Below are 22,140 nucleotides of genomic sequence, written 5' to 3' on the forward strand. Positions count from 1 at the left end.
GCATATAAAACTAGTCAAATTCAGTCATCCGTCAAAGAGAGAACATCCTTGAGATTAATGACCTTTCTTACCCAGTAAAGATCCCACAATTATTGAAGCTTTCTTTACAGCTTTCTCACCTGCTTAGAAAATATCCGACACTAAATTGCTTTCCAACTAAAAGGTAATGCCGCCAAAACGAAGAAGAAAACCGATGCACGCCTCCTAGCGACGGTAAATTTCACAAGTAAAGATTGAAGAATGATGAAATTGGGTGAAAGGAAATAAAGGCAAAAGAAGAAAGTTGAAAAGAGAGAAGAGGGAGCAATTGATTACACAGCAAAACTAAAGGCCAAAGCTTTGCTAATGATTCCAAAGTAGGGCCAAGGCAAGGAGCATCATCATATTACATGGTCTAATTTTAATCTCTAAAGCTACTTTAAGGACCCCAAATAACCTCCCACTCATTAGCCTACTCACATTCTTTACACACACAGTTGCAGTTGCCTCCTAAGTTCTTTAATTTTTCCTCTTTCTGGCTCCATTTCTTTGGTCATGGCATCAAGAACACTGCACAAAGCAGAGCCATCTGCAGCTGAGGCAACCCCACCACCTCCTGCAATCAAAGGACAGAAGGATATGTAATTGAGACCCCAATCAACAGCGCCTCTATCTTTTCGGATCTTCATATGAAGTTTGAGTATGAAGACTCGAGAGTAATTCGATAACGGTTCCTATGCTTTCAGCAATTTCTTTTTGTATTCGACTTTTGGCTTCATAAGATTTACCAACCATTTCGGATTGCAAGTGTAAGAGATTACAGATTAGAGCAAAAGAGCAATGATAGTGGAATTGTCACTCCAATGTTAAATTCCTCGTTTCAAAATGGCAGCTGATTTTCAGCTATCGTTCATCTCAAAATGCTTAGAACATAGTCGCAATGATGTGCGGTGTGATTTGGATTTAAAACCCAAAACACTTGGATACATCAAAACCGGAACTATTTGTCGGCAAAACTTCAGACTATCGCTCCTGGAGTTCTGTTAAGAGCCAACCACGTACATCAAGTTTCAATTAGAGCGGTAAAGATCGCGGAAGCAGGCATGCTACTAAATAGTTCTGTAATTGGTCACCCATTGAGACTTGTAATGTGGATTCTATCAACACCAAGCTCAACTTAACAAACACTGACAAATGCAACATGCACAATTGGTCCATAAAAATGAACTCTGACATGATTCAATCATTCAATATAACCACATTAATAGTCATTCACGAATTAGTGTTCTTGTAAATAATGGCTTTGATGATTCGAACTGGTCTTGTACCTGTTTTCCGTGATCTGAGGTAGGCAGAGGCCTTATTGTGGCAGAGTCCACTTCTCCTGTAGGCAGAGGAACTGCGGGATTGCTATTAATAAAGGGTATCCCGCCTTTGTCTGGGAACAAGCTTGCTGCGGGGGCAGGCCCCGGCGAGAGCTCCTCGCGAGGGCGGTATGGCCAAGGAAATGCGGGTGATGACGACACAGTCCCTCCGTGGGTCGGGGCCGGAGCAGGCAATGGAGGTGATACTGGCAGGGTGATTGGATTCCCTGGGGATGGTGGCGGTGACTCGGAAGAGACCTTAACGGGAAACTTTTGGGTGTCTTGGCAGGCATTGAGAGAGCCATTGTTGAAGGTGAAGTAGAAATAGCCGGGGCGTGATGGGTGCCACTAGATTAGCATCGAAAGAAATGGTCAGAAAAAAAAAAAGTTAAAATGCTTCATTTTGCTGACATTACTCCAGATTCAAGAAACTACCGGATTGATGGTAACATCTCTTTTCGTTTAATTTTGGGTTTGTTTGAACAGAAAATTCATATCAGCTTGTGAGCTTCTTCGTAACAGAGTTTTTCAAATGATAATGCAGTAAAGCTCCGAGCTTTTAGCAGCTTTTGTGAAATCCAAGCAAATTACAAGTTGATAAATGTGTTCATCTAAGAAAAAGAAACAGAAAAAGTAGAGAACCCAAGACTGCACACACAAACAGGAGAGAGAGAGCATACCGTGAATGTGTTAGAGCCCGGCTTGGTAAGAAGAGTGGCTTGAGTGAAGTCGCAGAGAGTGAAGGCTCGTTGATTCTGGAAAATGTAGAGGTCGTATTGATACTTGTGTCTGAAAACTGAGAGAAGGCACAGAGAACCCGGGGAGGGGGGGGAATGTTAGCTCAATTTTGAGTTCTCGAAATCTGAAACTGAACAGAGAATTTCATTGGCAAGATCTCTACCCCTCTGAAGAACTGAAAGAAAAGAGGAAAGTTACTTACTGACGGTATCTCCAACATGAACAGTCGGGTTCTTCCACTCTGAAACTCCATCCACAAGCACTGTCGAACAGTTACCCACTTTGGAAACAAGAGAGAAAACAGAGAAGAAGCATAGAAATGTCACGAGCATTGTGATCTCCATCATGAACGCCAACACTTCTTGTATTCTTTCGTGCAAGCTGAGACCGAGAGACGATCAGAGTGGGATTAACAGCGAGCTTTATTTATCACTGGCAACCTTTTCTTTCCTTCTTCTTTCTTCCAACTTTTCTTTTCACTGTGCGTCTGTACAGAGAGAGAGAGAGAGAGAGAGAGTGCAGGGACTGTCAGAAGTGCTGGGCTTTTCACGAGAAGAGCTTTGAATGGATGACCGGCAAATGGGTGTTGGCGTTGGGGATGGTGCGTGTTTCTAGTTATTGCAAAAAGTAAACCTCAAAAAAAAAAAGACAAAAAAATTCCACCTAGAGATTTCAGAGTTTAAATAATCAAGATTAGAATAAGGATGGAGTGAGATGAATTACGCTAATTATTCTAAAATGATTAGCGTATTATCATCCTGCAACATCTTCAATTCCAATGCTGAAAAAATAATAATAATAATATTTCAAAATTCTTGGGAGGTGGAAAATGCATACTACTTTACTTTCTCTTAGGAATCCTCAAAAAAACCTTTTGTATTTCATAATTACTACAGTTGCTTTTGTATAATGGTGTAATTATGCCCATGTAAAGTTTCCCCTTTTTTCTTGTTTATATAATATATTTTTTATTATCCATTAATTGAGTTCAATTGAAAAATCAAAATATACGGAGCTTGGGAGATAACACAGGCAATTTTTTTTTTTTTTAAGACCTCAGACAAAGACAAGGCCTTGCACGCGAATAGACATTAACCCAAGCTGCCCCTCTTCAGACTCAAGACACAAAAGCATGGGCGGATGGGCCAATTTTCATTTTCTTAACGGCTATCACTGAGAGATGTTTCAATTTTGCAGAGTGTGTTGTGCTGTGCTGGTGCTGGAACAGGGGTTTTTCTCATTTAAATTTGAGTTAGAGATTGAGAAGAAGAGAATATTGGAGGAAGGGCCGTGGTGCTTTTCGAGGGACTTGCTTGAACTCCAACAATGTGAGCCGGGCATCCCCGATCATTTGCTACGAATTCCCCCACTGCCTATTTTAGATTCAATTTATAAGGCTGCCGATGGGGAAGAGTGAGTGACGAGATCATTAACGAAATGACTTCTAAGATTGGAGAGGCAGTGAGGTGAAAATTGAGAATAAAGGCAATGGGTAGCCCTTGATTTACCTTGTTTGTCTGCATTCTTCTTGTCTTTTTATTTGCTTTGGATGAGTATTTTTTGTGGGGGATTTGATGGGGACAATGCTTGGTGCACTATCACTATCAAATGCAATTTGCCCAGTGATGGAAACTTCACTCTAGGCATTTTGCATTTTGTAGGTGACAATCAAACAGTGAAGTTGGGATAAAGATATTATGGACCGAAGATGTTGTGCATGTTTAATAATAGGTGATTGACTAAGTAAGTTCAAGATATATTGGCGTAGTTTGTCGAGACGTTTGAAGATTTCCAGCTCAAAATTTTGAGGTAGCAGAGGCCGCCAAGACAGCTGGCAGACTGAATGCCCGATTTTGGCCCGAGCTGGGTCCGGCCATGGTCCTAGTGGGTGCCTAAGATGATGTTTTCTTTTCTTATGAATTTGACTTTTGAGGGCACCCGTTCAAACTTCAAAGTCCATAAATTGCGTGAAAACTACTTAGACTTAGGGCCATCTGCAGAGGCCATATGTATCGATTTAACGATTTATGAGATCTGCAAGGTATTTCATTGGCGTCCAAGCAATATTTCCAAAGTGAATCGGAGAGGTTGGTGGTTCGTTGTTCGACTAGGAGCTGTTTAAATCGGGCGATTCAATTAACTTGAACAAACATATTCGAATCTTTTCAGGCCTTTTTTAAGTTTCTAAGATTCAATTGATAAAGCAATAGTTATGACTATTGCGAGGTTCCATTTCAATCGACAACCCATGCCACCCGCTTTCCATATTTTAAATCACTAGTTCAAATTACATCCACCAACGGCTCACCGATATGACTGACTCAGCTAGGCCAACACCGGTTTTATAACCAAACTCTATAATCCCTCGAACCATAGACATGAGGACTGCGATGAGTAGCGACAATCGATAAGGGCGCAAATGTGATTAACTTTCTCAAATCACTTTGGCTAATGAATTTGAGGTAGATTAAGATGAGTGTTTCCATTATATTTTGCCAAGAACACAAGGTCTAGACGAGTCGAGAATACAGTAGGGGTTACTAGATTAAAGATAATCGATGCATTAAGTGCCATGCACAATAGCTAGAGAACCAATCTACGTTGTAAAACGGCAAGATCCTCCAAGAAGATCACCCTGATTCGGAACAAGACAACAAGATCCATCATCAAAATGAAGAACCCTATTTACTAATGCGGTTCAAAAGTCATGCGCGGACCTAAAGTTTCTCGTGAATAGGACCTTTCACAAGCCTAGACATGATGCTACAAATCCTCAAGGGACGAGCTTCACTTTCATGGAAAGAAGGGGAGATTCTACTTCTAGTGCTGATGTTGAATGTTTTCAAGTGTGGCCGCTAGCGAAACCGTGACAGCCTTAATTTCGACATGTTTGTGAAATTCGATGTGGGCCTAACCCCTTTTTTTCCCCCTGAAAAGGAAAGGACAGAAATAATAGGTGTTTCAAAGAAGAGAACAAAAGGCATTGTACCAAATGTTGCTTTGGGAAGCCCAAAAGAGAAAGGGCCAGTTCCTTCTCTTTTTTTTTTTCTATTTTTTTTTCTGGGGCTCGAAATTTGGGCAAATATCTCCTGTTAATAATTTCAGTGGATTTACAATTCGATCATTGGATTTTAATTTCAATCACTAAATTGACTAGATTTTAGTTTTTCTATGCACTTTTGGGATAAAACCCTGTCGATTTTCTAATGCATTCCTATGTGGTGGGAACATGGCCAATTTTGAAGATGTCATGTCATTATCATGTCGACTATTTGGTCGAAAATTGGTTGGTTTTTGCTAAAAATGCATCACACCGTAGAGAAATCAAGTTTAATGTTATTGGTTATTGGAATCAAAGTTCAGTGATATACTACAAAATGAGCTAAACTTTGATGACCACAAGTGTACTTTACTCAAATAATATCTCAATAGTTCATTGATTGGACCACAAAATGCATCAAACAACAGATAAATGAAAGTTTGATGTATATGGCTTTTGAAATCAAGGTTCATTGATTGGACTACAAATTGTGATAAACTTTAAATGACCACTAGTGCAAATAACTCAAATAATTTCTCAAGAGTAGCGAGAGAGAGATGTGCAAGGTTGGCATTGAGTAACTTATTTTTCAGGTTGAAGATATCCCGACTCGCGAGCACTCAACTAATCCTCGCAAAGTATGAGTTTTTCCATTTTGAGCACATTGCGACACATAAATTCACACTCTAGATAATGGTCCGAGAGATTTTTCGCACTATTTTGCCACTCCTAAAGTTTTCTTATGAAAGAAGGACGAGGCTTGTACATAAATTTAAGGTTTCTTTCTGGAGACACACGGGAAAAGAAAAAACAGAAAAGTAACCTTTTATCAACAGGAAAATTTTAGGCCTTTAAATGTGAACGAAAACGTTTACTTAGAGACCCTAAGTATTTTTACTAACCCCAAGCACATCTCTCTACATCTTCATAAACTACTTTGAGACCCTTCATTAATTGGGTACCTAAAATAAATAGTAATAACGGCGTTGTTGAGGAATTTTTTTCTTTTTTAAAAGACATTTCCAAAGTAATTAAATTTTTAAAGTAAGTTTTGATGCTCGGCAAGTATTTTTTTTGAGAAGTGCGTTACTACGCCACCACACCCGTCTTACCCAGAATGTGTTCCATCAAACTAATCACGATCGCAATCTTTATTTAGCAATTATATTGATCACGAGATTCCTTTTTCGAGATATTCAAAAGAAATCACTTCGTATTGAGAGATGGCCACTTAGATGCGCATGGTAACACTTTTGAGAGTGGATTTTTTCTCTAAAAGTGCTTCTGAAATAGAGATTCATTTGGTAATATAACTTCTGAAGAAGAAATCCGTTTGGTAAAATTTTTTATTTCTGAAAGAAATTTTTACCTCTAAAGTTTTTTTTTTCCTCAATTTGAGAAGTTTAAAAAAATTTCTTCTCAAATCAAAAAATACTTCTTAGGTCAAACAAAAAAATAAAAAAGCCTCTTAAGAAGTACTTCTCGCCTCACCTTCTTTTTGTTATGCACTCACTTTCTTTTCGACCACGCCTGTCTTGAACGACCTCCTCTGTCGCCCACCGTTGACCACCCCCCACCGTCACCCATGATCACTACTACCCACCGCCCCTCGTCGCCAACTGTTGATCACCGCTACTACCGATCATTTCCAATTGCCGCCCATCACCGACCTCCACCAGCCGCTGCCCATCTGCGCCCGTGACCACTGCCAACCATCAACCATCACCTGCCGCCACCCATCGCGGACCTCTGCAGCTGTCGCCCACCTCGGGCCGTGATCGCCTTCACTTGTTGATCGCCTCCCGCCGCCGCCTACCACCCACCGCCAACCTATGCCCATTGCCGCTCACGACCACCGCCTACCTTCGCCGCCGCGCCCCCCCTCGAAGGCCAACTATTGACCATCATGCCCCTCGCCGCCACAGTCTACCATCGGCTCCCGCGGCCGCCACCGTCGAGTCGCCATCTTTAGCCATCGGAGTAAAAAATAAATAATATTTTTAAATAATAAAAATTATATTTTTAAATAAATTTAAAAATGGAGTAAAAAATTTTCAGCCGTCGAAAATAATATTTTATAGAAGATTTTGTATTGATAATGTTTTAGAAGTAGAAATTTTCAATTATTACCAAACAAATTTCTACGATCATAAATCAATTTTCGGAGCAAAAATAGAAAAATCAACTTCTTGCTTCTGAGTAGAAATAAAAAAAATCAACTTCTAGCTAAAAGTTGATTTCTCAAACAGCAGTGTTGCCATGTGCGTCCTAACTCTAATCATACTTACTGGGACATGTAAAAGAAATTCAGATACCTCGGCGGGAAGAAAACTAAAAGGGAAGTTCAAACCCAATTCATTACCATAATAGTTGGACCTACCTTCGCCTAATACCCATTACAGGTGCACACCTCTCTACCACCCAGTGCAGACCATCTTATCTTTGAGCTGCCTATCCAGGTTTTCAGCTATTGTTTACCTAATTCCTGGTGCCGAAGGTATTTTCTGAGTTCTGGTGCTTATTTATCAAATCAATCCTAAATTTGTTGTATGGATGTCAATTCGATATTGAACTTTTCAATTTTACCAGTACAATCCTAAACCTTTGCACGAAATTTCAAAGCGGTTATACTGGGGAATTGTTGACATAACATCCAATTATCGCCACCCACCTTACGTGAACAATTTTACTCGGGCCACATTAGCGGTTTCCGGCGACAATTAGTCATAAAGATTATATTGAAATTTTACACAAAAATTTAGAATTGCATTGCTAAAGTTGAAAAGTTTAAGACCGAATTGGCATATGTAGAATAGGTTCAAGACTAAATTGGTAATTTTTTCAGAGTATAGATAGGGGTTCATGTATTTTAATAATTGCTTTGTGAGCCTTGCTAACTGCAAGAGATATAAAGACCAGTATCAATCTTGTAAGGGTGCGTTTGGTTCAACTTTCCTAAGAGCTTTGGACCTCTAAATTGCTTGGTGAAATTCTAGGTTGTTTGACAAGCCTTTTCAAGGGACATGTAGCAGAATGACAGCCTTGTGAAGGCCGAAAGCCCAATGCTAATAGTGACTAGCATTGGGCTTTGAGCATTTTTTGGAATGCCGAAGGCCCCATTAACGAAAATTAGTGAGTTATTTACTTTGCTCTCAAAACCTTACTAAAAATTCATTTTTACCCCTCTTCAATGTAAAATCCTAGATTGTTGCATGTCATCTTTTGGCTCATCGGCGGCCTGAGCCCTTCGCCTCGACAAAGGGGGGTTTTTTTTTTTTCAAAAAACAAAGAAATAAAAAAAAATGCAACCAAAAGCTCTTTGCAATTTTATTTTACCAAACACTACTTAATCCAAATTGCATTTCAAAGGATTTTTTTACTAAATGCCATTTACATTTTTCCAAAATCATTTAACCTAAATACATTTATATTTGCGCGAAGTCCATTTTCAAAGCCGAACCAACGCACCCTAAGTACCTCTCTCTAGCCTCTTTCATGGTATGGAAAGACAAAGCTCATGAAAACAATGTATGGGGAAGGCGTGTGCCATGGATCCGAACGTAACGGGGAACCAGTGGATATCATTCTCATCCTCATCATCAATCATCTTCCATTATGTATAGAAGCAATCGATGCATGCAAATGTCGGCAGCTGTTGGAGCAGGTGTTGAACATGCACGACAACACGCTTAATTGATTTACTTTACATGAAGTACACGACGACACGCTCAATTGATTTACTTTACATGAAGTACTACATGTCCATTATAAGTCAATCTGCCGGTTTATTCAATGCCCCCATATATATACTACCAGACCTGTCAAATGGATATGTTGGATTGAGTTTGGATCAAAAATAATTTGACCCAAATAGATTCATTTAACCAATTTTGACCTATTTTCAAGCAATGTAAATCTAGTGATCCATATTCGATCCGACTCATATTCACAAGACACTTTTATACTTAACAAAAACTAGAAAAACTCATACCCAAACTGAAGTGATAGTAACAAAGGTGAATTAGGTCCAAGTAAGTTATAAACCCATTTACGAATTTATTAAATACAAATAATCCATATAACAACTCAGTCTATCATATATTGATTAAGAAATGAGTTTATGATATATTTTGACAGGTCTAGATACTACGCATATATGGCGGCTGCCCAAATGTACAAAAAAAAAAAAAAAAAGGAAAAGAAACTAAAAGCGCCATTATTGCACAAAAGGATGAACGATGAAGGAAAGATTTCTCCAGTGGTGGCCTACAATGCTTGCAAGCGAATGGGAAAGACGAGCTTGTCTTTAGATTAACGTAAAACGCAAGGCAAATAGACCCTTTATAAGGCAACCTTCATCCTCTCTGCCTAACGGCTTAAGAAGTCGGCCAAGCTCACTTTTGGCATAATTTTCATTGCACATTTTCCTGTTTTTTAGTTTTTCAATTGAAGATTCCTCTATACAGTGGATTAGAATTGTTCCAAAGTTGAATGCAGAAAAAATGACGTCGCATTTGATCTTCAAGAGAGCTCGAGCGATGAGCAAAAAGTTTTGCATGAGAATGATTAGAAGAGGTACGTCTCCTCCGATGATTACGCATGCACCTTTTATGATATCAACTAGGGTGATCGGTTTCAAGATGGGTGCTTCCCCTCCTAAAATCAAGAATCATTCGCTAGGGACCGGTTCCGCAAAATAAGAACTATGAACCACCCACTCGTTTCATGGACCCACTCGAGAACCGAACCACCGGTCCCGTTCGGTTCCCGGGGGGGTTCATAGAACCGGTCCTATCGAGCACCAATATCAATTAAAGAAGATAGTACGCAAGTGAACCAATGAAGCCATTTCCAATTTCGCACGGGATAAATACACAGACATGAGTGTTGGTGGTGCAGTTGCTGATTTTTTCAAAAAATCAGCAACTGCACCACCAACGAAAATCACAATACGTCCATTCATGAGTAATGAGTTTGCCAAAAAGTTCCGAAGCTTCATCCATAGTCTTACATCACATATCACACGTGAACATAAGTTTGCCACAAATTCGTAGGAGTAAGCAAGTAAATGACTGTTCCTGAACCACGAAAATAAATCAACTTCTCAAGCTTTGAGGTGAGTTGGGCTTGAGAGTCACGTGATTGAGAATTTGAGGGAGATAGCTTGAATATAAAAAAATATATATCTATATATTATATAAATAAGCCCAATCTGATTGGTTTGGGTGAGTGGTTTCCATATGGAACCGGATATCGAACCTGTACCCGCCGGTTCCAGTATTGGAACCGAGAACCATCCAAAACCAATCAGTTGGGTACTGTCCGGTCTGGTCGATTCACGACGAATACTCTTCCATCCTAAACAGCTTGAAGCCGTGGAGAAAGAAGGTGGTAAGAAAGATTCGGCTGATCCGGCTTCTTCAAAAGGCGATGGGAGTGTGCATCACCGGGACGTTTCTCGCGGCGCAAACGCTTATCCTGCTGCTTATGGGGCCGGCCATTTTAAGCTTTCCGCTGAAGCGCTTCAGGAGGAAAATGTCCAACATAGTCGGATCTGCACGGACTCGGGTTCTCGAGAAAGATGGAGAACAATTGGATATCGCGGCCAAAGGGACTGACATCTTGGATAGAGAATTCGACATGATCACATGGCTAGTATCACGACTTCGCGACGAGATCGATCATAACAAAACTGCGGCTCATCTGTGTTTGATGGGAAGGGAGGGAAAAACTTCTGAGCCATTGGCGAACGAGCTCAAGAAGAGGGACATCGCATTTCAGGAGCGAGTGGACGAGCTCGAAGAGCACTTGTATTTATGTCTTGCAACAATAAAATGGGCCAAGGATATGGTCGTAAAGGAAATGATAATATAAGATCATTTCAAGATAAATTCTAGGACTCTTGCACGTAATAAATGAAAGTTCGCGGGTTGTTTCTTGCCTGCTCATGGATTCAGCAGTAGTTCGAATGGCCGCCTAACTCAGATTAGAGCATCACATTTGTAATGCGATGGCCTCCTTCCGGAGGGCCCAAGCCATCGGTGAGTGGACGTATGGTCGGTTAGATTTATCGACGGAGGCACTGGTACTTTTAATATTTTATGCGATTAATCGAGCTTGTCTTCAATGGGATTTGACCAAGGAAAATTACTAAAGCTATTGTAACGATGTTAGTTCATTCATAAATCTTTTTTTTTTTTTCACAATTGAGTTTTAAATCTTTTGCATTTGTGCTCACGTGGCGATGGTCGACACCGACATGGTAATTTTTAATAATATTTTAATATTTTTCAATTTTCAATTTTATTTTTTCTTCCCTTCTTCCTCTGTAGTGGAGGGCCTCGTTGATGGCCGACGACCAACCATAAGCGAAAGGTGACCTAGTCAGCCAATCGAGGCTCGCTTCGCAGGGGCAAGGTCGCCCGAGGCTTGCCCTCGCTAGAGGCTGGTGAGGGTCGGCCTCTGGCCAGACGATGTTTCTACTGTAGCGGAAGATGGGAGGACGTAGGGTTGCAAGTAAAGGCGGCATTTCTACAAACACTTGAGATGCATCAAGGATGGCCAAGCAAAAAATTGTGAGATCAAAGCTACAGAAAGGGAAGGCGAGCTTCGCTAGAGGCCGATGAGGTGACCTCGCCAGCTTCGGGCGACCTCACCCCCGCGAGGTGGGGCTGGCTTGGCTGGCAAGATCTCGGATCCACACATCGGGTTTCAATGAGACGGGTCTCTTCACAAGATAAAGTTAATGTAAATTGCAATGTCAAAGTAAGATAAAAAAAAACGAACACTACTGATAATAAAAGATCATACAATATAATCCGAAGCTCTCTCCTTTCCAGAAACTTTTAGAGCAGATGCTGATCCAACATAAACATAGGAGTCTTCATGGCGTCACCAATGTTTGATTCCAATTTATTCTACTAAGTTTGGAGCTTTCTGCACATAATTTAGTTGAGTGACACAGCAAACTCTGTCATCCTCAATCATCAACGGTTGAACCAAAGAGCATTTGACCTCTTCTTAGTGTTAGGTGCTACATATAAGCTTTTTTAATTGAAGGAACAAGATACCGACACTGGTCCAAAAAGGTTCTAGGCTTAATTTTTTTGCTGTCTCTGATTCATGCGTATACTAATCCTAGCAGTACATAGCTCAACTTTTTCCTTGTAACTTCACAGAACCAAGAACTGAAGAAGATGCGTGCTTCACATCTGATCCTGTGCCTCATCCTGGTTTACGTCATTGAAATAGGTCGTGTCTGTGCCGATCCCACTGATGGGTTCACCATCGTGAAGCTGACTGAGTCGAACTTCGAGATACAGAAACCGTATGACAAGCTGTTGGAGGAGAGGTATAGTTTCGCAGGCGGAATCAGGAGGCTTTGGGTCTATGCAGATGATAAACCGCATGAACCCGACAGTAAGACCATGCCCCGGACGGAAATTCGCATAACAGTACTCTCGTGATTCCCCCATTTTATGAATTTTGGATCTTTCTTTTCCGATATGGATAACTGCATTAAGGTGTTAGTAGTTCGAGTCGGTCTGGCTTCAGAGACTCGCATCGAAAATTCATCATCAGCTTGATCCTAACCTGCTTTTCTCACAGGGGCTTGACTACATATCTGGGGTATGGCAATTTGAGGGCTACGGTTTCGTGCCGAATGGGACCTCTGGAGCCATCATAGTGCAGATCCATGGCGGCATGGGGCACGCCACCACTCTGATCCTAAGGATGTACGAAGGCGATGTAAGATACTACCTTCGCAACCTGATCGCGACCGATCTTTACGACAAGTGGTTCAGGGTGAACGTGATCCACGACAGGGATCGAGGCGTCGTGGAGGTTTACCTTGACGGGACTCTAAAGTTTATGACGCAAGATCGTGGCCCCGGTGACTTGTACTTCAAGTGTGGAGTGTATGCCGCGCCCCCGAACGTGAGCTATTTTATGGAATCGAGGTGGAAGGACATCAAAATATACAAGAAGTGATTGTAGAGAGTATTTTGAAGTGTTCATTTGCTACCAAATAAGTCAGCAGGGTCACAATTAGCTAACTGGAAGTTCCAGTGTTTCCTAAAATTGTCAGCTTATTGCAGAATTAGGATGTTGCATCCCAAGCTGCCTTTCATGTGAAGAAATTCAATCTATGATATGCAAAACAAGGGACCTGGGAAGTCAGCTTATTGCGGAAGCGTAGTGGAAATAGTGGTCATTTCCCAGTATGAAGCTTGGGCTGACTATACAATAAGCTGTTGGTAGTCTAAACAGGTCGAACTAGGGAAGACAGGCCGATCGACAGGATTTGTCGACCCGCAAATGGCTTTCAAAGATCAATTCCTGGACCCGGAGCTTCTTTCTCCGTCTCAGCATATGTGACACCAGCTCCATTGATGAGCCCCTATGCATGTGTTAATCAAGTAGCTCACAAATTTATCAGCAACCTCATTCCCCGTCTTGTATAGCTACCGAAAAAAAAAAAATGGCACAATACCATGCTAAATCTACTTTTCCTTTGGTAAATCTCTCTTATGGTTTCGGTTAGATTTTTGTTTTGTGTGTAAAAACTGACAGGTGAAGTGGGTCGATACTTCAACAGAAGATCATGTCGATGTCCATGCTCGTGCGTTGTGTCGATTTTTCATCTGCTTCTTGTAAATCAGCTAGCATAGTTAATGATGGGATCACTCGACAGTCATTGACTTAACCCTCAGTTTACATTCTAATCATATTCGTAGCTGGCCTTTGCAGCGCCCCCAGTCATCTGATATGTCTGACTCAGACATATCAGGTTGTTGAGCTGTAAATTATCCGATCCTTTCGGAATCTAGAACCTAGAGTTTTATCAAGTAGAAAGAGCCAAATTCTAATGGTACCCGATTAGCGTGCACACAAAATTTTAATCTGCATAATCGTCTTAGTAAACAAGAAATCCAAAGGAAACAGTACCAAGCGTGTCTTCCTGAGATCATTGGATTCCCTGCATAAACTTGCAGCAGAATGCAGTGAAATAAGACGATTCAATCCGGCTGTCTCCCACTATAGAGGATTTTGGGCAATCGGTCGATATGAACAAAACTGACAGCAGCATACTCAACTGTACCGAAGATTAACAAAACTCTTCAAGCCTGTAATTTGATGTATTTTAATGAACTCTGTTGTCTAACCGCCACAAACACTGATGGGTGAAAATGTTGAAGATCACCATGACGAAACGGCACCATGAAGTATCTGGCATGGTAATCGATGCGGTGAGGCAATGGAAACAACGTACATTGGACCTCAAAGTGCATATACGGCATGATATTGCCATGCGTCGCTGTCAGTTGGAAAAGACAGAAACCGAAGTTTGCATTTGTTAGGCCAATTAATCAGGGAAGGATTGATAATGTCAATCTGGGGGAGTGCAAGAACGGCAACCTTCCGAAAAAATCGACAACATATCTGCCGTTTGAATCCATAAACAATAATTAACAGACTAAACCTGCTACACTAAAGACCAAGAGATGGACCATCAACCGACCCTTTTCCATTCGCTTAATTGGACAGTTAGACACCACCTCAGAAACTAGGAATCACTTAACATATACACATGAAAATACACAGATGAGACAAGGCCGTTCACATTGTCAAAAGGACAAGCATTTCTGTCCAAGGAAAGCAGACCTAAAGATATGCTTTGTTGTGTGAAGATGAGGAAATCATATCTGGTTCTGGCTTTGTTTATGTTGTCCCTACATATGGAAGCTTTGCCTTCACTAGTTCCTCAACAATTTCTCAGACAGATAAGAAACAAAAAATGGAGATACCTTTTAGCCATATACTGTTGTTCTTTGTCGTCCTGGTCTCGAGTCATGATCCGAAATCCAATCTGTTCTGTTCTGCTGATCCAACGGATGGTTTCACTGAGGTACCTTTGACAGATGCAAACATTGAGCTGCAAAGGCCTTACAACATTCCTCTAGAGGAGCGCTACAGCTTCGTGGATGGGGTGCGCAAGTTGTGGGTCTATGCCGACGACAAGCCCCACGATCCAAACAGTTATACTCAACCACGCACAGAAGTTCGGATCAAAGTAATTCTCGAACTCCTCTATGGTTCATCATTATTGTAGTGATCGATTGAGCATGAAACCAATTGAATTAGCGGCTTTTTCTTTTCTTCATTTTTTTCTGCATCGATTTCTCTGTTCTCCACTCGAGTTTGAAGCTCCTTTTTGTAAGCTCCAAAGGTTTCACATTTGGCAGGGTCTAGACTACTCGTCCGGAGTCTGGCAATTCGAAGGATATGGTTTCGTGCCCAATGGGACATCCGGCGCTACAATAGCCCAAATACACGGTGCAGCTCACGGAGCGACTACCCTCATACTGAGGATCTACGATGGGGATATGCGGTACTACAGCGGGAACCTCATCGCCACCGGCCTGTACGACAGGTGGTTCAGGCTTAACATAATCCACGACGTCGATGGAGGGGAAGTGACCGTGTTTCTCAACGGGAATCAAGTGTTCCAAGTGGCCGACAAAGGGCGGGGTGATCTGTACTTCAAGTGCGGAGTGTATGCGGCGCCGTCCAACATAAGCTACTACATGGAATCGAGGTGGAGAAACATCAAAATCTACAAGAAGTGAAGTTTGCAAAATTTGGCTTGCTAATAAGTCCTGTCCGAGTGATTGTTGCCTTTGAGAATCCTAAGGATTTGTCTCAGATCACTATGAATATGAGCAGTGACATTAGCAATAAGATCCTCCCCTTATGTTTAGAAGATAATTCCTGCCAGAGAATGCCGCCGTTCCCAAAACTCAGCCACAATTTTCGGCGAAACATTACTACAAATTCGACCAGGGGCTCAGCATCTCACAACTGATCATCTGTCATCTTTCTCAACAACTAACTGAATTCACATTGAGTTTCCTCACGGGGAACGCGTTTAGCTGTTAGCAATCGGCGATTAACCGAGTCCATATCCACAACTAACGGAAAGACTACTTGGGTAAGGATCCCATGATTCCATCATAGTAAACAAAAGACAAGTGAAGCGCAGAGATATGAATGACAAGGTTGGTTTATGCAGTAGTATGGCCATTCATCAACCACAGGTCTCAGTACCAGAAGCATGTTCAGAGCAACTTCACTTGAGATGCTCAGGAGGCTACTTGAAATAACGAAGACTAAAGACTAACGTGGGACCCACTCTTGATTTAAGCTTGACTGCCTTTTTTTTTGGTTTTATTTATCATTTGAGACGAAACTTGTGAAACTCTTTCAAGAAAAATAGCTTATTTAAGCAACTAGTTATTGTGTTTATGAGTTGTGTTGTACATATATATCGTGCTAGGAAACTGTTGTTCTAAAAATTACTCAAGATCAAATATACTTAACGGACGCGTTTAATTTTAACGAAAATTTTTAATATAAGGCCATTATGTTATAGTCGATGTATTTAATTTGCTTAACTTTACATTTCGTTTAGTTGGATTTAATAGTCTAACGTTATATATTTTCATGTCAGTCGTAGAAGATATTTTAATAGATGCTAGACATAAATTAACAATATGATAGAGTTTAAACACATTAACAATCCTAAACATCAATTATCATCATGCAAATTAAACCCACCCCCCCCCCCAAAAAAAAAAAAAAAAATCCTGGGTCATTTTTACATAGTTGTAGCTGCAAATTGCTTGAATGGGTTATCTTATAATGCAAAGCCACAACTTTTTTTTTTGTCGAATGTAATAGAAGTTTCCTTATTTATTTTAGCCGTTTTCTTTCCATGAAAATTATTATTTTATATTTGTCATAATTTTATATTATGTTGCACTTTATAAATTTGATTTCAAGTTTGATATTAAATCAAGTTTAGCGTAAATTTATCTACTAATCATCTCGAACCGAGCTGATTTATTGAACCGTGTATGTTGCGTTATTCGACTCAATTACAAATCCAGTCACTAGTAAAATTTTAAATATGAATACTTCTTCATTTTTTTTATCCATTTAATAATCTATCAATAGCCAAAATGGAAATTTAAGTCTCGAAAATAGGAAAAAAAAAGAAATTTGAAAATTAAATAAAAGTTTGACAATTGTTAGGAGAGTTGTTTTAGGATGAGCGAAGGAGCAGCAAGTGTTCTCAGTCATTGCTATTACTGGATCAGAGTTTCACTTTGTCCACCACCAACGGCGCCGTCATGCGATGGCGGACGCCGCCGAGATCCGGCGGCCTCGGGGTGGCCGCCATGTCCTACGTCGCCGTCGACTACCTCCGCCACCTGTCCCCCACGTGGCACGCGCGTCTGCAGCCTGCACTCTGGTCAATGCTCGCTCTCATCGCCATCTCTCGCGTCCCCTACTACCGGCACTGGTCGGCTGAGTTTCGCTACGCCCTACCTTTCGTCGCCTCCATGGTGTTCATGCTCTTAGCTCTCCTCTTCGAAGCTCTCTCCGTGCGCTCCGTCACCGCCGTGCTCGGCTTGGAATGGCACAGGTAATTCTAGCTGAGGTCAGTTGCTGACGCGTCCCTTTTCTAGTTCGATTGTACCTGGATCGGAGTTCTGTTAGCTCGAATTGCGGTTATCTGAACTTCAGTGTGCTTGAGTTCAGCTCGAAGTTGAATTTGATTTTGATTTTGTTGCCGAACTCAAATTCAGTGTCGATGTTGAAGACGGGAACTTGTCTTTGTAATTGCAAGTCATTTTGGATTGATTGGAGATAATGGACTTTGTTGTGAGGATTCGATGAAGATTGAAGAGTAATTGGCGAAGCTTGCGTCAATTGCAACTTGAGATTTAAGTGAATCTATTTATGGATACATGGTTATTAACTAGTACGTTTTTTCACTATAATTAAGTGCTGTCTCGCGTAGAACATTTCTGTCTAGTGTCTGCTCTCTCCAGATGTTTCCATACGGGGCGTTTCTTCAATTATGAACCCCATATGCGAAAAAGTTTCAAAGTTAGAAGTTTTTGCTCAACCTCTTTTCTTTTTTGCATGCATGCATGTCTTCGAATGATTTATGCGAGTCCATTAGTACTCAAATGAGCAAAATTACGTGATGATGAGACTTTTTCAGAGCAATAAATGAAAGTATTCAATTCTCTTCCTCTTTTATGGGGAAAAAGTCCATAAAGTGTCGATGGGATTCAGATGTTGGGCTTGCACTCTTTATGTTCTTGAGCTCAGGCAAATCAGGACTCGTTCCTGCAATCTATCTCAATATATGCAAGCTTTATTATCGCCTCGCATCTAAAAAAATATATTTGACAAGCTATTAATGGTCATAGCGATTATTAAGCTCCTTCAACCAAGGGAATCATGAGGCCTTCCAGAATGCCGGGCATATGTGATTATGCTTTATTTGCATTATTTCGTGAACTAATTCTACTCCATTGGAGGTCTCACAATGTTGAATTTGCTTATCTGGGAATCCTTATTCAATATGAACCTTCGATATTAGAGCATCAAAAGATAAAGCTAAAACATGGGCTTTTGGATCTTTTCATGGTTTCATTTCATGGATGTCTTCAATGTGGAACTCAAAACGATGGGATTATATTGTATGATCTCTATGATATTGTATTGTGAACTCCACCTCCTGAACATTAGTCATCAATCCATGTGTTTGTGATTGTCGATTGATAAATTAAGTTTCCATCTGTAAGTTCGATTTGGACTAACGCAGTATGATTTTACTCCTGCATACTGAACCTAGAGCAGAGATCGCTATCCAAAGTACCAACCTGCCACCATTTGCCATAAGCGTGTTTTCAGTGTCCATACTTTTTAGTTGTCTCTACTCAAATTCAAGAGAAATTGGAGAATGATCAATTTCGCAGTAAATTTTTACGCTTGAAAAATATAAGATGAAATTGTAGTACTTGTATACATCAGACAAATTTCCAAGATTTACATTTTGCCTCTCTTCAATGTCCCAAAGTGTAGTTTCTTATGTCATTATCATATCACATAACATTTCTAATGATGCATGGCTCCAGAAATTCATGAAATCTTTATACTCAGAAAGCATCTACATGTGTAGAATAGATACCAGCACTATGACTGTTGCTTCACTGAAAAAATCATGTGATAGAATGTGATGTGTTTATATGTTTGATGCAATAATGACAAGGACACTGATGATGATGGCTAGATAGCCTATTCACATGGAATCTCTTTATGTAATTTTGATATATTCATAGAGGGTCATGGGGTTAGCACATTTATGTGGAGGTTAATGCAGTTGAGTATCATTCTCCATTGTCTGTAAAAGGAAAAATAAGTGTCGCTTTCTGTTTATGGTAGCTCCATTTATAGCTCTATTTCTGCCATGGAAATTCCATCTTGATGTGCAGATCGTATCTAGGCAGAATTACATAATATTGTTGATGTATGATGCAGCAGTTTGATTTCTATGATTTCAGTCTACCACACCATTGTAGCAAACCTGCAAGGAGAGTTTAACCATTACAAGGAGGAAATTTAATGCAAAATTCGTTTTTGACAGGGATACACCTCCTCTTCCTGACACTGGCCAGTGGCTGCTTTTAGCATCAAATGAAAAACTTCCTCAGACAATTGTTGATATATTGAGAGCTCCAATTATTGGGCTTCATCATTTTTTGATGTTGTTCATGATGCTGGCTTTCTCTGTGTTGTTTGACTCTGTAGAAGCTCCTGGTCTTGGACTAGGGGCTAGGTACATGTTCACCATGGCGATTGGTCGACTTCTTCGGGCTATAACTTTTGCTTCTACAATTCTTCCATCTGCTCGGCCTTGGTGTGCCTATTCTAGGTTTAGAGTCCCAGCTTATCCTCATCGTTGGGCCCAGAAATATTATGTACCATACGCCTCAGATGCTAATGCTATTCGCAAGATAATAAATTTGGATATAGCGTATGGTATGTTCAATATTTTAATGACATGTTAGTGATAGTCTCTCTTGCTCTCTTCTTGTCTCATGGTACAGACTAGGAGGATATTCTTCCCTGACCATACAATTTTTCTGCAGTTGTCTGGTCACTCTAGATTTTTTACTTCTTCAATTGCAGTTGAATAGTTTGCATAGTTTTCTTCTTAGGCTTTAAGCATATCATTGGATTCACAGTGTAATATATATGTGAAACAAAAAATGCACGAATTAAATGTCAATGGAGTTTAGGTAATGTCGATGGAGTTTGGGTCAAGTGGAATTTCTTGATGGAAAACTTATAAATAATGCAAGTGAATTGCTTATTAGGGAGGAAATTAACTGTTGGAGTCTGAGTTTTGAACAAGTAAATTTCCTTACCCCATACAATCAGACTCAATAGTTTGCTGTGTTTGACAGCTAATACTGGCAGTTTCCTTGGGGAATACCGGCCTGATTGGGGGTCAATGAGCTTCCTCATTGATTTTTTACGACCAACCGCCTCAGAAGGGTCTTCATGGTACAGTCTGCTGAAGAAAGCTGGAGGCGGTTGCAATGACCTCATGTACAGTGGCCACATGCTTGTTGCTGTACTTACAGCTATGGCTTGGACGGTACCCTTTTGTACTCTAGTTGTCGATTCTGTATTTTTTACAGAGAAATCCGCTTCCTTTCAACATAACACTCTGCTTAGAAAAGAATTCTTTGGCGGATGGGTTAAGGGAATGGAAAATAGACAAACAGAAAGTCCGGAAAAGCACAATCTCTCTGGCTGTTTGAATGTAATAATTCTTGGATTTTCTTACTGAATTGAGTGTTGAGGGTCAAAATGAGAATTTGAAGAGAAAAGCAGCTGCTTCCCTCACTTTTGCTCTAGTTTTACGAGTGATTGGATGGCTTCATTTGTTTCGCAGAATATGACTGGTTTGAAAAACATTTTTCTAAAAACCTATCACTCCTCTCACTTAAAATAATGAAAAAAAATTTCATTATCGACAACAATTTATGTTTAACATTTTCATGGACAATGAAAATATTTTCTTATTCAGTCATTTTTTTTTTGTGATACAAGTGATCGTTTTCGGAAAAATAATTTTCAAATCGTTCATTTTCCACGAAACAAATGCAAGCACATTAGGGGAAATTTACCTTCCAATTTCAATTATTTTCTTTCATTTAATGTCCTATTGCTTTGAGCAAAAGTTTCTGAAGTTTGCTCGTGTGCATCTATCATCCTTACAGGAGGCTTATGGGGGTCTCAGCTCAGTCTTCATATGGCTGCTCGTAATGCACAGTGCCCAAAGAGAGATAAGGGAACGCCACCATTATAGTGTAGATTGTATCGTTGCCATTTACGTGGGTATCCTCCTATGGAAGATGACAGGTTTCATCTGGCCACCCAAAGATGCACGTAGAGACAGAAGGCTCTCAAAGCTCGAGAAGATTCAGAGCAGGCTAATTCAAGCTGCCAAGGACTCCGACATGGACGGAGTGAGAGAGCTGCTCAAGGAGGTTGAGTTGAGCAGCCAAGAGAAGAGCCCCGGCAGAAGCTCGAATTGGCTTATGTGGGTGTTTCCTTGTGCCACCATCTTTTCTGCACTAACCATTGTTCTTTTGGCCTTTACATACACAAGCGACGGGTGATCGGTTTGTATGCTTCAGAGTTCTTTTCCCGGCTCCCACGAATTAATGTTATTTTACATTGTAACACCATGTAACAGTATTTTCTTTTTGTGCTAAAACTGAGTGTACGACAACCATCGACCTATCCCCGTTACCATTTTTAGCCCTTAACTGTATGATTTTCATTGAGCTCTTGTAACTCGTCGGATTTAATCTGTAAGCAGCGGAGGTGGAAATGTCGAAATTCTGTTGCGGACATCTACATGTGAATGTGTTTCTGTCGGTGTAGAATTGAGTTATAATTTTCGTAAATTTGAACAGGCGCATAACCATGGTTGGGGAGATGACCTTTCTTGTGAGTTGCAAAGTGCAGAGTGAAGATCCTACTAGTGTAAATGTCATCATGAATCGAAGCTCATTCTGGGCATACATAGAAAAAGAGCTCTAGTGTTCTAACCTTCAACTTGGAAGCTATGGCAGTACAACC

At 40.5% G+C, this 22,140-nt stretch overlaps 4 protein-coding genes across 4 annotated transcripts; 3 read left to right on the top strand and 1 right to left on the bottom strand.

The window, feature by feature from the left end:
* Window positions 1-283: 283 nt before the first annotated feature.
* On the bottom strand, window positions 284-2,576 carry LOC115750690 (early nodulin-20). The gene is made up of 4 exons (XM_030688205.2): window positions 2,284-2,576; window positions 2,024-2,139; window positions 1,308-1,691; window positions 284-595 (listed from the first exon to the last, which is right to left on the bottom strand). Exons 1-4 carry the CDS (start codon window positions 2,426-2,428, stop codon window positions 533-535), a joined length of 708 nt encoding a protein of 235 aa, XP_030544065.1. The 5' UTR covers window positions 2,429-2,576; the 3' UTR covers window positions 284-532.
* Window positions 2,577-10,551: 7,975 nt separating this feature from the next.
* Window positions 10,552-13,113, top strand: LOC115750692 (citrate-binding protein-like). The gene is made up of 3 exons (XM_030688207.2): window positions 10,552-10,971; window positions 12,300-12,575; window positions 12,730-13,113. Exons 1-3 carry the CDS (start codon window positions 10,552-10,554, stop codon window positions 13,111-13,113), a joined length of 1,080 nt encoding a protein of 359 aa, XP_030544067.2.
* A 1,663-nt stretch (window positions 13,114-14,776) lies between these two features.
* On the top strand, window positions 14,777-15,928 carry LOC115750691 (citrate-binding protein-like). Its single transcript, XM_030688206.2, has 2 exons — window positions 14,777-15,196; window positions 15,369-15,928. Exons 1-2 carry the CDS (start codon window positions 14,921-14,923, stop codon window positions 15,750-15,752), a joined length of 660 nt encoding a protein of 219 aa, XP_030544066.1. The 5' UTR covers window positions 14,777-14,920; the 3' UTR covers window positions 15,753-15,928.
* A 1,297-nt stretch (window positions 15,929-17,225) lies between these two features.
* Window positions 17,226-21,987, top strand: LOC115750687 (protein PHLOEM UNLOADING MODULATOR). Its single transcript, XM_030688202.2, has 4 exons — window positions 17,226-17,611; window positions 19,628-20,022; window positions 20,451-20,644; window positions 21,273-21,987. Exons 1-4 carry the CDS (start codon window positions 17,316-17,318, stop codon window positions 21,672-21,674), a joined length of 1,287 nt encoding a protein of 428 aa, XP_030544062.1. The 5' UTR covers window positions 17,226-17,315; the 3' UTR covers window positions 21,675-21,987.
* Window positions 21,988-22,140: the final 153 nt, after the last annotated feature.

Source organism: Rhodamnia argentea, chromosome 2 (assembly GCF_020921035.1).
Source record: "Rhodamnia argentea isolate NSW1041297 chromosome 2, ASM2092103v1, whole genome shotgun sequence".
Classification (NCBI taxonomy): Eukaryota; Viridiplantae; Streptophyta; class Magnoliopsida; order Myrtales; family Myrtaceae; genus Rhodamnia; species Rhodamnia argentea.

What these genes read in the sequence shown, in the direction of transcription:
- LOC115750690 (XM_030688205.2), bottom strand. Translation starts at nt 2,428, where the DNA reads ATGATGGAGATCACAATGCTCGTGACATTTCTATGCTTCTTCTCTGTT. An exon ending in TCATGTTGGAGATACCGTCA is followed by an intron (nt 2,140 to 2,283) that starts GTAAGTAACTTT and finishes GCCTTCTCTCAG; the next exon opens with TTTTCAGACACAAGTATCAA. An exon ending in CCTCAGATCACGGAAAACAG is followed by an intron (nt 596 to 1,307) that starts GTACAAGACCAG and finishes CTTTGATTGCAG; the next exon opens with GAGGTGGTGGGGTTGCCTCA.
- LOC115750691 (XM_030688206.2), top strand. Translation starts at nt 14,921, where the DNA reads ATGGAGATACCTTTTAGCCATATACTGTTGTTCTTTGTCGTCCTGGTC. An exon ending in GCACAGAAGTTCGGATCAAA is followed by an intron (nt 15,197 to 15,368) that starts GTAATTCTCGAA and finishes CACATTTGGCAG; the next exon opens with GGTCTAGACTACTCGTCCGG.
- LOC115750692 (XM_030688207.2), top strand. Translation starts at nt 10,552, where the DNA reads ATGGGAGTGTGCATCACCGGGACGTTTCTCGCGGCGCAAACGCTTATC. An exon ending in TAAAATGGGCCAAGGATATG is followed by an intron (nt 10,972 to 12,299) that starts GTCGTAAAGGAA and finishes GTAACTTCACAG; the next exon opens with AACCAAGAACTGAAGAAGAT. An exon ending in GGACGGAAATTCGCATAACA is followed by an intron (nt 12,576 to 12,729) that starts GTACTCTCGTGA and finishes CTTTTCTCACAG; the next exon opens with GGGCTTGACTACATATCTGG.
- LOC115750687 (XM_030688202.2), top strand. Translation starts at nt 17,316, where the DNA reads ATGCGATGGCGGACGCCGCCGAGATCCGGCGGCCTCGGGGTGGCCGCC. An exon ending in AAATTTGGATATAGCGTATG is followed by an intron (nt 20,023 to 20,450) that starts GTATGTTCAATA and finishes TGTGTTTGACAG; the next exon opens with CTAATACTGGCAGTTTCCTT. An exon ending in TTACAGCTATGGCTTGGACG is followed by an intron (nt 20,645 to 21,272) that starts GTACCCTTTTGT and finishes TCATCCTTACAG; the next exon opens with GAGGCTTATGGGGGTCTCAG.